The 13547-nt window shown below is 49.6% G+C and overlaps 1 protein-coding gene across 1 annotated transcript; it reads right to left on the bottom strand.

The window, feature by feature from the left end:
* Positions 1-5253: 5253 nt before the first annotated feature.
* On the bottom strand, positions 5254-11060 carry NMRK2 (nicotinamide riboside kinase 2). The gene is made up of 7 exons (XM_086477473.1): positions 11035-11060; positions 9564-9654; positions 8081-8129; positions 7717-7888; positions 6031-6102; positions 5750-5856; positions 5254-5339 (listed from the first exon to the last, which is right to left on the bottom strand). Exons 1-7 carry the CDS (start codon positions 11058-11060, stop codon positions 5254-5256), a joined length of 603 nt encoding a protein of 200 aa, XP_086333599.1.
* Between the last annotated feature and the right edge of the window lie 2487 nt (positions 11061-13547).

Below are 13547 nucleotides of genomic sequence, written 5' to 3'. Positions count from 1 at the left end.
TCTTTAATTTGGGAGGAGAAGGGCTTTTATTTTTTTTCCCTTATCAGCCCCAATGCTGGCAGGCGAGCTCCCTGTGGGTTTGGGGGGGCGGTGCTCTGGGGCTGGGTTGCAGGATGCTCCTGGGCTGGGGGAGCCCCGGCTCCTCTTGCCTTGGACCCTGGGGGAGATCTGGGGAGCTCAGAATCGGTTGAGGGATGGTCCTGGGAACTGGAGGTCTGTGGGGTTTAGGGAGGTCCCTGGGGCTCAGGGAAGGCCCTTGGGTACAGGGAGGGTTCCAGGGTTTCTGTCCCTGCCCTTTTCCCCAGGGATCTCCTTTTTGCAGGGGACCAGCCAGATCCCATTTTGCTTGGGAACAGAGTGGATGAGGAATTAGTCCAAATATTATCGGGGCCAGGAAGGGCTGCTGGGCTCTGGTGAGTGCAGGAGAGCAGCTGGTGGCCAGGGTGGGGGGACCAGCGTGGGCTGCACCCCGTCTTCTCACCCCTGGCCTCCTGGGGGGTACGAGGTCCCAAATTGCCGCTTGCAGCAGAGCGTGCATGAGAGGCCGGGGCCAGGTTTCTGCCGGGAGCCCGGAGGGGTTTCTGGCTGCCCACGGCCCCGTGGCAACGGAGCCAAATTGAATTTGATCTGGGGGAATCACCGGCCAAATCCCAGCGGATGGCAGGCGTCCCTCTGGCTCGCCAGCACCCACGGCGGGGCGGGGCAGCCGGTTTTCCTCCGGCCGAGCTCCAGGCTGGGGAGATTTGCTCAATTTAGGCTTTATTTGGTCACTCCAGTGCTTCCCCCTCACAGCTCCCCGAGGGTCTGGGGTGGCAGCGAGACGGGCACAGCCCGGGCAGAGGGGACGTGCCTCGTGCCCCCCTCTGTGCCAGCCGCCGGGCAGCCCTGTGTGCCGGCCGCTGCCCGCTGACGTCCCTCGGGGTGTCGGTTACATCCCAACCTGCGGGGCACGCGGGCCCAGGGATAATTTTAGTCTGCCCCGTTTTTCCAGGCCGAGGCGCTTGGCATCCAGGGGTGACAACGTGACCGCCCGGCTGGTGGCAGCGTCCCAGGGCAGAGCAGGAATCCGTGCTGCGGCCCCAGCGTGCTGGATGGGGGCTCCGGCCACGGTGGGGGACGCTGGAGCCTGTCTAGGGAGCTTGGGGCCATCGTCCTCCCCCTGGGCGCTGCATCCTCAGAGCTGGGATCTGGCGGGGAGGGGGGGGAGGCTTTGGGGTGTGGATTCAGCTGGAGTCCTGGGCATTTGATCCGCTTTCGCAGAGCTGATTCATCACCCGAGCCGGCGTGTGAAAGGATGTATGGAAATCCTATAGCAACAGTTGTTCCCGAGCTGTGCAAAGTTCACATAGTGCTAAGGCTTCCCAGATGCTCGGCGTGCCGCGGGTTTCTGTTTCAAGGCTCTTGGAAGTCGCTGGCCATTCACCCTGGCCGGCGCGGGCGGCGGCTCCCCAGCCACCCAGCAGGTACACTGCTCCGGAGGGGGTGGTAGCAGGAGATGTCATCCTGGTGGATGTGCAAGATAACAGCCAAATATTTTTTAATAAAGCAGAATTTGGGGTGGTTTTTGTGGCAGCTGCACTCGGGGTACCGGCAGGAGTTGGGCAGGCTGCACGGTGTACCGCCTACGGCCGCAAAGGAGGGGGGAAACACCTACCGGTCGCTGTGGAGGAGGATTTACTGGGGAAAAAGTCTCCAGGAGATAAAATACTGTAGGAACTGAGATAATACTAAACACTCTAGGAACTAGAGTGGCGCTCAGAGACGAGGGGGTGTGCTGGTCCCCAGGAGATTTCAGCGATGTGACATACTGGGATGTTCTGCCTTGGTTCCCCTCTTCGCAACCGGAGCTTACGTCGCTCTGGGATGTTTTATATTCTCTGTGGGCAGAAAATATCCAAGTGCCTTTTTTTAGGCTTCGATTTTTGCTTGCTAGAGGCTGGCTTGAAGCGAGCACGATGTCTTTTCCCTTATATGCCTTCATGAAAGCAAAATGGTTCTGTACGGCTTATCAGGTGGGGGTTAAACCTCTTGTTCACCCGGGGGGAAACCCTGATGGAAATGTTGTGCCAGACCCCGCTGGGGAGCCGGGGCTGCTTTTTTTTTTGTTTCTGCCAGCCAGCAGAGCTGCAGCTAATCTGTGGGAAACGCTCCGTGTAACGATGTCAAATGGACTTACAAGGTATCGGTGACAAGCCGCAGCACACTGTCCCTGGCCCAGGCGTTCCTCAGCTTTGCCATTGACGAGCGCCCGGCCGTGTAACGGTGTAATTATAGTTTTGTGGGTCTCTCCAGGCACGCATGGGGATTGCACACAAGGAAATATGCCTTTTTATAGCTTGTGGAAGTGTGAGTGATGCCATCAGTATTCGTGTCTCGTTTCTGGCTGCGGCATCCGTGTTCCAGCCAGACCATCGGAAAATATTGGTGTAACGTGAGGATGAGGTGGTGGATCTGACTTGTTACTTCTGGCTGCTTCACCAGGTTGTTTAAAACACCCCTTGAAATAGGCTTGGTGGGTTTTGGGGTGACTTCTTGCTAATCTGTGGCAGCTGTTTTTCTGGAGCGATGTTTCTAATTAAGGCATGCCCAAAAATCTCCCGAAGTGAGCTGCCTTGACACCACAGCCAAGTTATTTTAGCGCCCAAAAGATCACCACACTCGGCCCACGTGAGAGGTTTTGTACCTTAACATGGTGAACCCTTCACGCGTGGTGCGCCCCATGTGCTTTAGTACCTCAGTTTAATGGCACTTCCTATCTTTAGCTGGGGTATTTCGATAGCGGGCTGACAGATCCCGACACTCTCACCTATCTCACCACAGTATTTAAGCTCGATTAGTTACCAGGCACAGAGCAGGGTGGAGGGTTTATTATTAGCTTGGCACTAGCTGAGGACAATGCTGCAACCAGCTCTTCCCTCTGGGTTTGTCTTCTTTGGAGAAAGGGAGGCTGAGGGGCGGCCCCGTTGCTCTCTGCAGCTTCCCAAGGAGGGGACGTGGAGAGGGAGGCGCTGAGCTCTTCTCCCTGGGATCCAGGGACAGGACACGTGGGTAGGTTCAAAGCTGCACCAGGGGAGGCTCAGAGTGGACATCAGGAAGCATTTCTTTACCAAGAGGGTGGTCAAACAGTGGAACAGGCTTCCTCCAGAGGTGGTCAGTGCCCCAAGCCCGTGTTTAAGAGGCATTTGGCCACCCCTGAGGTGGTCAGAGAGCTGGACAAGATGGTTGTTGTAGGTCCCTTCTGCCTGAACTAGTCCAGTCTAGTCTGGTCTGCTCTACAGGCCAGCTGCCCTTGTCCCCAGCACATGCAAGTGCAGACGTTGCCCCAGGGGTGGCTGGTGGCCGCACAGACCCGTCCGAGCGGACGGGGCGAAGGGGAGGTGACATTTTCATACACTCCCCATGGTTCTACTCGTGCTTCCCAGGGGGCTGCCCGGGGGAAGGTCACCGATGGGCTCACGGGCAGAGGTTCTGCCTGAACGCCTGGTGGAGGAGTTGTGCTGTTTGTAAGGGAGGAAGCTCGGGCAGAATGTTGTTCTCAAAGGAAGTATGTGGTAAGCGGGGAAGGAAAGGCCTGCCACTCAGGTTTGCTTCAGGAACAATATCCCCATTCCTTTCTCAAGCATGTTATGCTCCATGTTATGGTTTGTTTCGATGTCCCAATTGTGTTTGCTGAATTACTTTTGTGCTGCCTTGCTTGGAGTGGGAGGCTTTTTTCATCTCACTGAAATACCAAGAAAAAGCCTATCAACAGAAGAATCAGTGAAACTGTTGCCACTGCTGTTTTACTTAGCTTTGCCAGAAAGGGAGGACATGGATGAATAAGTCCGTGGACTTTCTACAAACTTACTGGAAGCATTTGAAAAAGCAGAACCTCCTGTACCTACATTTTACAGAGTTGTAATGTGCTGTCAGGCACTTTAATGCAGGGATTTGCCCAAAGTATAACCCCTGCTCGGGTGTGAGTTCCTCCACAGGACACGTTTCAAAGGCTGATTACACTGGGGTGTGCAGGACTGCTCTCTGCAGACATGGTTTAGCGGGCACGGTGGCGTGGGCTTGACAGTTGGACTTGATGATCTTAGAGGTCTTTTCTGACCTTAATGATTCTCAACAGTCTGCACGTGTTCTCCAAGGCTGTGTTTGAAGGCTGTTTGTTTCAAACCAGAATTAGGGTGGCATTTTCAGTGCTAATTCCTGAGGTAGTGCAGTTTTAATATGAGGCTGCTACTGTCATTCCCTGAGAAATCCCACTGCTTTGCCTTCTGGATTTAAAGTTCACAAACCCAGCCATTTGAGGTTCAGCCAGCTGGAGAATTTAGGACCAAAGAACGTTCTTGTTTGGATTGCAAAAGGCGGTAACAGAAGCCTTTGTCTAAACTTCTCACCTTGGGAGCTGTTGTGTGAAACAGGCCGTAGTATCTTGATGTGCCAATTTGTTTTGAGCGTGAAGTGAGAAACACCACAAAGCTGAGGCTGACATAAAACTGGTTTCATACCAGCACTTTAAAAATATCTGAAGTGCTGTTGGCCTCCCCTAATCACCTCTGAGAACCTCCCTCTTGTTGGGGTGTCTGAACTGGGCTTCCAGGCCAGCGTTACCACTTAAACCAAAGCAGCACCACACAGAAGGAGGTTTGAGGCTGCCCAGGTACGAAATTTCAAATGCCATATGAAAAAGCAGGAGCTGTTGGTGTGTTTTGGGGGTTTTGTGCCTGTTTCTACTACAGTAAAGGTGACTGATGTATTAAAACAGGACCTCAAAAAGGAGAGATTTTCAACTGATTTTTACTGAGTTTGAGAGGTGGCATTACAAACAAGCCGTTGCATAATGACTTAATGTCTGCAGAAGCACATAAGCAGAAGAGTCAGTTGTTTTCCCAACGCAGCTCTACTTGTTCCATTATAAAAATGCATTTTCAACTTCGCTTTAAGCCAGTGGAATATAAAATAAGAAAAATAAAAAAAAACCCAAACAAACCAATCCTGTCCATCACAGTTGTGAATAAGTTATCTTCATTTTTCAATTATATACAAAAAGATACTTTCCAAAGGATAGTATGAGAAGAGTTTACACAAATAAACCCTCATTCTGACTTCTGAGTACTATTTACACCATTCTGTACACGGGTCTGTCAGCTCTTCCGAGACCCTGAAAAGAAGAAGAGAAAGCATGGCTATCCAAGCGTAAGGGCGGGATGTTTCCAGCAGTCAGTCCCTCATGTTTCACCCCCTCAGAAGCAGGGATGGATTTACCTATAAGCAATTTAGAAGCTTGTTGTGAATATCTTCAAAGACTTGATTGTAAAGTTCATCTCTAGACTTCAGTCCATCTAGATAAACTGAAAGAAAAAGATGGGAGTCAGGCTGCAGGTTTCAGATCAGAACAAAGTGTCTGTAGATGAGTTTTGAAATGTTTCCTACTCTAGTGACCCAAATGACAACTTGTTTTCTGATTGGAAAACCAGAACCATCCCAAAAAAACGGTGGCCTGCAAAATCTCTCATCCCATTTTAAAGAATGTGGTTTGGTTTTAAGGTTCCCCCCCCCCGACTCTGTATGTGCTTGTAATACGAAGGAAAGGGAAGAAGTTCTTAGCTGTAAAACAACTTATATTTATCTGGACAGAAAGTAGGCCAGGATTACAACTCAGTGCCTCGCATCATTACAGTTAAAGTTCCCTTGAATGAAGTTACTGGCTTCCTGAAAATCCAACGTGCGGCGCCGAAGGATCCGTACGCAGGAGGCTTACCCACATCCACGCCGCAGTCCTCCATCTCCTTCCTGTGTTTCAAGTACATGGGCCAGACGTGTCCATCGAAGAGACCCGGTGGGTCAGGGACAGTGTAGTTCCGAGTACTGCGAATGTCAAAGTGGAAAACGAACAATTAAATTAAAATTTTAAACTGTAATTCCAATTTGTAAGTGACACCAACGTATCCCATTAATAGCAACACAAAGGCAGCCTGAAGGCTCTAGGAGAGAGACTTTACTGGCAGGAAGGATTAGACTTAGGTCAAGGAATCTTCTTACCTCCTCCTCCTTTTGCATTCATCGTATGGAACTGCCAGGTAGTAGCGTACGTCAAACAGGTCTATCAGTGGTCTGGAGTAGCACAGGGAGAAAGAACACGTCTATTTATTTTTTTCTGACAGAGAAACATGTTAAATCACCCCAAAAGTCATAAATATCTTCCTGCCTCTCGTGTTTGTGTCTGTTTTAGACAACAGAAGTGTGTAAGACACAAGATACTGTGTGCCAGGTTTATTAGTAGCTGTAAAACATGGAGGACGCTGGTTTTGGAAGGTCGGAATGGCATGCCAGGGACTTTTCCCACCCAAATTCCTGCTACTAGTTACTGTGGAGGATCAGACACTGGGCTGGGAAGACGTGGGGTATGAACCAAGTCTCTTTCTAGATCATTTCAAGTTCTGGTTGCATTAGACCAAAGTGGCGATTCATTGCCCTGACAGGAACTGACTTATCCAAGCGGTGGGAGCGTGCGCGGGCACACAGGTTTGGTGCAAGGCAACTCGTCAGCTCGTGTTCTTTTCCAGAAATCCAGGGAGTTAGCTCTACTGCAGCTTGCTGCATTGCTCTCCTAGTAGGCTGAAGAAAATAAACCCAGGATAATCCTTAGAGCAAATCTAGTTTGGAGCTGGTGGGACTGACGGACATCTGCTGAGGGTTGCATAAATGCCGAATATAGCACGAACTGAGCAAGTTCCAGGTCTGTGGATGAAATACTCCCTCTGGACCAAGGAAAGGCTCCCGTTAACAAGACGGGGCACTTCAAAGGTATCTGTAACCTTCAGGAGAGACACCGAGAGTCGCCTCCCCGGGGACAGGCCAAGAACACCCGGCAGCGTGCCAGCGCAGTCCCCAGTTGGCCGTTCTTGGTACGGCTGATCCAAGACGGCCGTTCTACATTTTCCATTTGGTTTGGAGAGCTGGAATGGTGCTGCTTGTAAACAACTCTGGTTTTGCTTAAGTGTCATGCACAGCTTGATCTCTTTCAAGAGTTTTGTAAACAAAACTATAGTTTGGAGCCAAGAATATTTTTGTTGTTGTGTTTATAGCATGCAATTTTCTGAAGTTTTATGTATTTAGCTATTGGAAGTTTTCTCTCTTTTCACTGCTAGGCTAGTCTCCCCATCTTCCTGCCCAGCATTTTTTCCCCCCATGTAAGAAAAAAAAAAAAAGAAAAAAAAAAAGAGCAAGAAAAGGTTGATCTTTGCTCCAATGTACAATTAATTACTAAGCTCGATTTAGCCAGTGTTAAACAAGCACGTGAGAAAACTATTCCTAAATTCCAGGAGAGATTCCAAGTAGTGACTGCAGAATGGATTATCTCCCTGTTCTCATCCATGACCTTCTCAGGTCACAGTTTAGGCACTGTGGTGGGAGACCGGGAGGAAGCCTGCGCCTCCACTGCTGGCTCAGTATTTACGAGTTCTGGTCTAAAGCTCCCTGTGCCCTAGAGTTCAAGGGTGCGCCCTAAATAAGAACTTCCTACGTTGCCTTGAGAAAGTCACCTTGTGCACTTCACTTTTACCTGCACTTACTGGTAAATTTTGCATTTTCCATGAGAAAAATTTGTACGCACGATACCTCAGAACAAGACGGGAAGGGGATATTAGTAAGAAGGAGGTTTTAGCCCTGGCGCTAGGGATCTAGTGTCCTTCCCTGGCAAACCGTTAATAGTTCCCCAAACCTTACTTGTAATTATAAAGCAGGAAGCCTTCAATGACCAATATATGGATATCTTTGGAGGCTGGCTCTTTAGAGCCAGGCGTAACATTCACCCCGTGGGAACGGGCAAACTTCACTGGGTTCTCAATCCATGCCCGCACAGTGCTCACCATTGCCTCCATATCCAAGGAGTCCAACACTAGTTAGAAGAAAGGGGGGGTGGGAAAAAGGTACAATCAAATACCACGAACCACATAGGCTGGAAAGTATAATATAGAATGAACTTGTAAAATTGAAATTACATGAATTTACTGTTAAATCTTTAATAATTAAAAAGAAATACTTAGGAAAAATATACATTACTGCATCCTATAGCGAACACTGCTCTTACCATCCCATTGTTTAAAGCCGTCTTCCCCGACTTCTATTTGATCTTGTGGCTGAAATATAGTGAGCAATAAAACATTGCTGCAAACTCAGCGTGATCAGTTACCTAAGATCCGATCACAACCTGGACACTACTGCAATAAACAACAAAGCAAGTGTTCACTTAACAAAACAATCACAGACCGTGTTTGGACGACATTAAAATGCAAGTTCCCATCTTTCACCAACCCCAAGAACTTTGAAAGGTTTTCTTGGCTCAGTCAAGCCATTTTGGACAAAGTTCTAGGTTAATAGTTCGATCTGGTGTTATTAGCCAAAATACTACAGGCCCCTGTTTACAAGTCAACGTACAAAAACTTAAAATGCAAATACAGCATTAAGTAACTGCTAAGATTTACGTGTTCAAGAATAGCTATTTTAACTACTAACAGCTCTAATAAAAACACAGGTCAGCCTAGCATGACCTTTGGTCACTTAGTTATAGCTTTACTTGCACTAGCATTTGCCAGCTAAACACTAGTGAGAAGTTATTGATCGTTTATGGAAAGTCAAACAGAATTCCTCCTCCTCTCGAAGGGCTGTATCTGGCCAAATTCATGCATGAGGCTGCTGGCAAAGAAGCTCCTTCAAATGAGCGTCTCATGCTGTTTGGTATGGCACGTGCTCCCGCAAAGGCAGGACGAACTGACCATGTGGCTGCCGGTGCCGGAGCACCTCACGTGTTGGGGTTCATCACGCAACTCCTTCAGGTTTGTTGCTGCATCTCTTGGACTTCCACGCATGGCGTGGTGCAGCTATGTTGTAATTCCTGTGAAATGGGTGCAGCCTGCAGGGTTAGCAGCACGGCTCTGACCTGACAGCTTCCCCTGCTGCTCTGCCAGGCTCGGTGCAGAGGGCACCCGAGTCAGCGCAGGCCTTCTGTATCCACCTTTAGCTGCCTTTGAATGGGGTTTCTGCTGCGGAGCTGTCGAAGCTCCCCAGCACAACTGCCTTTCTGTGTTTGGAGCAGCGTAGGGGCGCTTAAATCCTAAGGTATCATTTAGAAGCAACACTCTTATTTAAATAAAATAAGGAGGAAAACCCAATATGGAGAAAATGATTTGCACAGAGCACAGTGAACAACCTCTAGCTTCAACGTGTAGTTTGACCTAAAGTCAGACTGGTGTTAAGCTTTTAGGAAGGAAGCTTTTGCTGCAACTGCTCTGTGCTCAGCTGTGCCAAGCTTGGCTGCTCTGGAAGCTGGCGCGTGCCCACGTTTGTAAAGGTCAGTACCTCCTTGCCTGGCCAAAGTAACTTAAAACATTAAATATATATATATTAAAAAACCACAGTCATTAAGTGCATTGCTCCTAAGCTGTCAAAGCTCGCTTGGAAGCGTGCACAGGTATCCAAAACTTGATGGGGGGGGGGAGGGGCACGGGCCTACGAGCGATTCTACCGCCTACGCGAGCCGCAGCGGGTGCGTGAGAGGGCGGGAGCTCGCGTACCTTGAAGAAATCGTCCTGGTGGACCACGCAGCAGTTGGGCAGCGCCTTGACGATTCGGTTGGTCAGGGTGGTTTTGCCACCGTTGGTGACGCTGCACGGAGAAGTGACCCGCGTTAGAGCCGCCGGGACGCGCCGTCCCTCAGCGGGACGCGAACCCGCGGCCCCGGCGGCGCCCCGCGCGTTTGAATCTCCCGCCTCGCCGCCGCCGCGGCGCGCGCTGCCCGCCGATTGGCTGCGAGCGCCTCCCGCCCCGCCCCTTCGCCGCCGGCAAGGCGCGCGCGCGCGCGCGCGGGCCCGGGCGGCTGCTAACGGCCGCGGCGGTTCCCGCGCGCTCAACGGCCGCGCTGAGGGAGCGCGGGGCCGCGCCGCCATCTCCGTCCCCCCTCAGAGGGGCTCGGCGGGCCGGGGCGCCGCCACCTTCGCTCCGGCCGCTCTGCCCGAGCTGGGCGAGGCCCGGCGGGCGCCTCCTCAAGATGGAGGAGGCTGCGCGGCTGCAGCCGCTGAGCTCCCCGACCGCCCCCGCGGGGGCTTCGGTGGCCGCCGGCTCCTCTCGCCGCCGGGGCTGGCAGGGAGCCGGGCAGCTTCCGAGGTAGGTTTAAAACGAGCCGTTGCCGCATTCATGGCCCCAAAGCGCCCTTGCTGGTTAGGAGGCTGAAGCTCATCAGCTGAGGAAGCCGCCCCTTGCGAAAAGCGCTTTTTCAACGGGCCTGAAAGGAGTCGTGAGGGAGGGAAGCTCGGCCTGTTCCCGGAGTAGGACTCCGACTTACAGCCAATGGAAAAGACCCGAATAATCTTCCTCTCCAAAGGGGAGCGCTGTCAACTCTGAATGTGCGTATTCCTAATTTTTTTTATTCAAAGGCCATTAAAAAAAAAAAAACCCCACAGAGGCTTTAACCCACGTTATAATCTAAGGTCGTGCCCGGTGCCGGGTTTGCAAGCCCCTCTGCAGGCGGCGGGGATGTGCCGAGCTCTGTCGCCCTGCCCTAGCGCCCACCCAGGCTTGCCCCTAAATCCTACTTTGTTGGAGAAAAGCAAAGCTTTTTGTACCTCCCCCCATCTTATTTGAAGCAGGATTTTTTCCCTCTTTGCCTTTCAGAGAAGCTTTTAAAAGCCTCGCTCAGCGCTGAAGGCATCCTTTTTCATAGTTGAGGCGCACCACTTCATCTGACCTGTAAATTTACTTCGAATTTATTTTTCTATTTCAGCATACCTCCGGTTAAGCCTGTAAGAGCTTGGTACACGCCACCCTGCAGAGCTCTGTGTGTTTAAGCAGCCCAAATGAAAAGCCAGCAAGTTGCATCGTTTCTAGAACCCTGTAATACTATTTATAATGAGATCTATAATCTCCAGGTCTCAGATCATACACACAACAATTAAATGGGAAGAAAAAGCAGAGTGTGCATATATACATATATATATATATATACACACACACATATATATATATATACACACATTAACAGGAACTTACCCTCCGATGCCTATGATGTATTTCATCTTTGTAGAGTTGTTTCCTTAGCAGGAATGTGGCGAGGAAAAAAAAAAAAAAAAGAATTTAGAAACGCTGAAGTTACTTTCAGAGGCACAAAACGACACCTGATGCTTTTCCCTCTATTTTCTCCCACCCAAAAACTCTGCCTCACTTTACTCTTTCATTGAGGGAAAAGGCGGGTTTGCCTCTTAATTTATAGCGCCCTTCCCTCCCGCCCCGCCGTTTCCCCGCCCCGCCTGCTGATGGAAAAGCCCTGTGACTATCATGAGCCCAAGATGTCATATTTTTGAGCCGGGATGGGCCAATCCTGCCCTCGGCGGAGGGGTCATGCGCGCTGCGGCTGCACCTGTCTGCAGACCCCTGCGCCCCTGCCCTTGCTGGCGTTGCTATAAATAGGTTTTAAGCAAGCTCTTCCTTTGCCTAAATTAGTAATGGGGTAGGTGGAAATGTCACCCCTTTTCACAATTCCTTGGGGATCTCTGGGGAAGGCACAGAGGTGTGCGAAGTGTCAGGGGTTGGTTTTTTTTTCCTTGAAGTCAGACAAGCTCTTTGCCTTCCTCTTCGTTTTTCCCAGTTCCCATTTGATTGTTTGAAATGCATCCAGGAATGCCAGGAGAAGGAATTCTTTTGTTCCCCTAAACTTCTGATAGGGATGGCAAGGGAACTAAATTTTTAATTTTTTTTTAAATTTTTATTTTAGCGAAGCTGTTCAGAGAGAGCAATGCGCAGAGGCTGCTGAGTGAATCCGTTTGGACCATTATCTTCTGAACCTTTAGGGGGAACTTTTTGAACAGCTTATTTGTTATACATAGGCACAAAGTCATAAAATGGCATTAGCTTTCCAGAGGGCCTCCTCCTCCACGGTCTGTTCGTGTCAGGTAGCGCTTTTCAAGGTAAGTTACCTCTAGCTGGGCTGCTCCCTCGGGTTTATACCTCTCACCATGTGTACACGGTGTGGAATCCGTGCTTTAACTGTTTCAGATGCTTCTGAAATCAGGCCTGTCTTGAGAAGGTAGAGTTAACAACAGTCCTGAAATGTTTTTTTTTCAGATGGACATGATGTGAAGTATGTATCATGCATTTTTAAATAATAGCTTGTCTTCTAGAGCTTAAATCACCCAAACCATTGTGTCCCTCTATTCTTCCTTTTTACAAAATCAGTCTACAGAGGTATGAAAAGGCACACTTAAAGATTCCTCGTCCTGTGGCGGTTTGTAAAGTAATTGTAAAAAGCTTGGTAACACAGATATCTGGGTGGGTGGCGTCCTGGTCGTTTTCTGTACAGCTTTGGAGTCTGCAGAGCTGATTGTTGTGTCTGATAGATGTACTGCAGCATGTGAGCGTTGGTGCGGGGCTTCCCCCTGGCTGAAGGTGGACACAGAAGCTCTTGTTACAGTGGGGGGATTCTCACTGTGCTCTAAGGAGTAGAGGGATGTGACTTCTATGGTAATTTTTCTGTAGTGCCTCCATCGTTTGCTCGCTGGCTGCAAAGTGTTGTCCCTCGAGCTCTTCAGCTCTTACAGCGTAAAACCCCCCCAGCCAGAATTCAACCATGGAAAATCTGAGGAAAGTGTGAAGGAGTCTTCCTCAAAATCCCTCCCGAGGGCGGGCTGGGGTGCAGCTCCAGCATCGCGGGCAGTCGGGGCTCCCAGCTGCCCGGCTGTGCAGGCTGCGCTCCGTGGAGCTCTCCCACGCACAGTGGTTTTGGAGCTCTCTGGGCAGGATGTTCCCCAAGTAACATTATCTCCATTATAGAACGTTTTAGTTCTGGCAGCTCATGGCATCTCTTGTGGCCCGGGTGTCCTATGGCTTCATCATCTCACACCTTGTTAATATCCCCAGTATTTTATGGATAATTTTTCCTCAAATCAGGTGGTTGTTTGACCTCATTAAGTTTTTATTCAGAACAACTGCTCCCAAGCTGTACTTAACTTGAATTTTTTCTGCTTCTATTTCAGGCCTGAAGCAGGGTTTTGTGGCCTAAAATCTTGTTTGTCTCAGCCCAGCTCTGTCTGTTGGTCTAATAAAAGGTGTTACTTTTCCCTACAGAGCTATTTTATGCTCATCAGCTGTCAGGTCAAGGCCCAGTGCTTTGATAAAATGAGCTGATTGTGAATAAATATGGGCTGCAAAGCAGAAGATTATTAACTGTCAGAGGTGTAAGATTCTGAAAGTCTTACAGTGAAGATATTGAAGGCCAGAGAAGAAAAACATAGAGCCTGGTAAATTTATGAATGGGATTGCAGTGAATGATCTTTTCCAGTCTATTATACTGTCTTAATTCTGTGTGTTTAACAAATAGATCCCAGCTAGTGTGGCCGCTGTAATTATTATTTGTGGTCAATGTTATTTGATTGTTCCTGGAGACATCACTTGCAAATTATTCTTTCATCATCATTTCCAAGGTAGCTACGTAAAATGATGGCTCCGGAGAAATTTGGAGCTCGAATTCTTGAATATGAAGGAGAAATGACTCTCAGGGAATTCGATCT

This window comes from Leptosomus discolor, chromosome 24 (genome assembly GCF_034619465.1).
Source record: "Leptosomus discolor isolate bLepDis1 chromosome 24, bLepDis1.hap2, whole genome shotgun sequence".
Lineage (NCBI taxonomy): Eukaryota > Metazoa > Chordata > Aves > Leptosomiformes > Leptosomidae > Leptosomus > Leptosomus discolor.
The sequence above is the reverse complement of the archived record's forward strand: the minus strand, read 5'-3'. Positions and strand labels throughout refer to the sequence as shown.

Excerpts from the sequence above, each read along its gene's own strand:
- NMRK2 (XM_086477473.1), bottom strand. The coding sequence starts at position 11,060 with ATGAAATACATCATAGGCATCGGAGG. Across the intron at positions 6,103-7,716 it reads TTCCTGCTTTATAATTACAA|ACCACTGATAGACCTGTTTG; the intron begins GTAAGGTTTGGG and ends GTGCTACTCCAG. Across the intron at positions 5,857-6,030 it reads GAATGCAAAAGGAGGAGGAG|TACTCGGAACTACACTGTCC; the intron begins GTAAGAAGATTC and ends TGACATTCGCAG.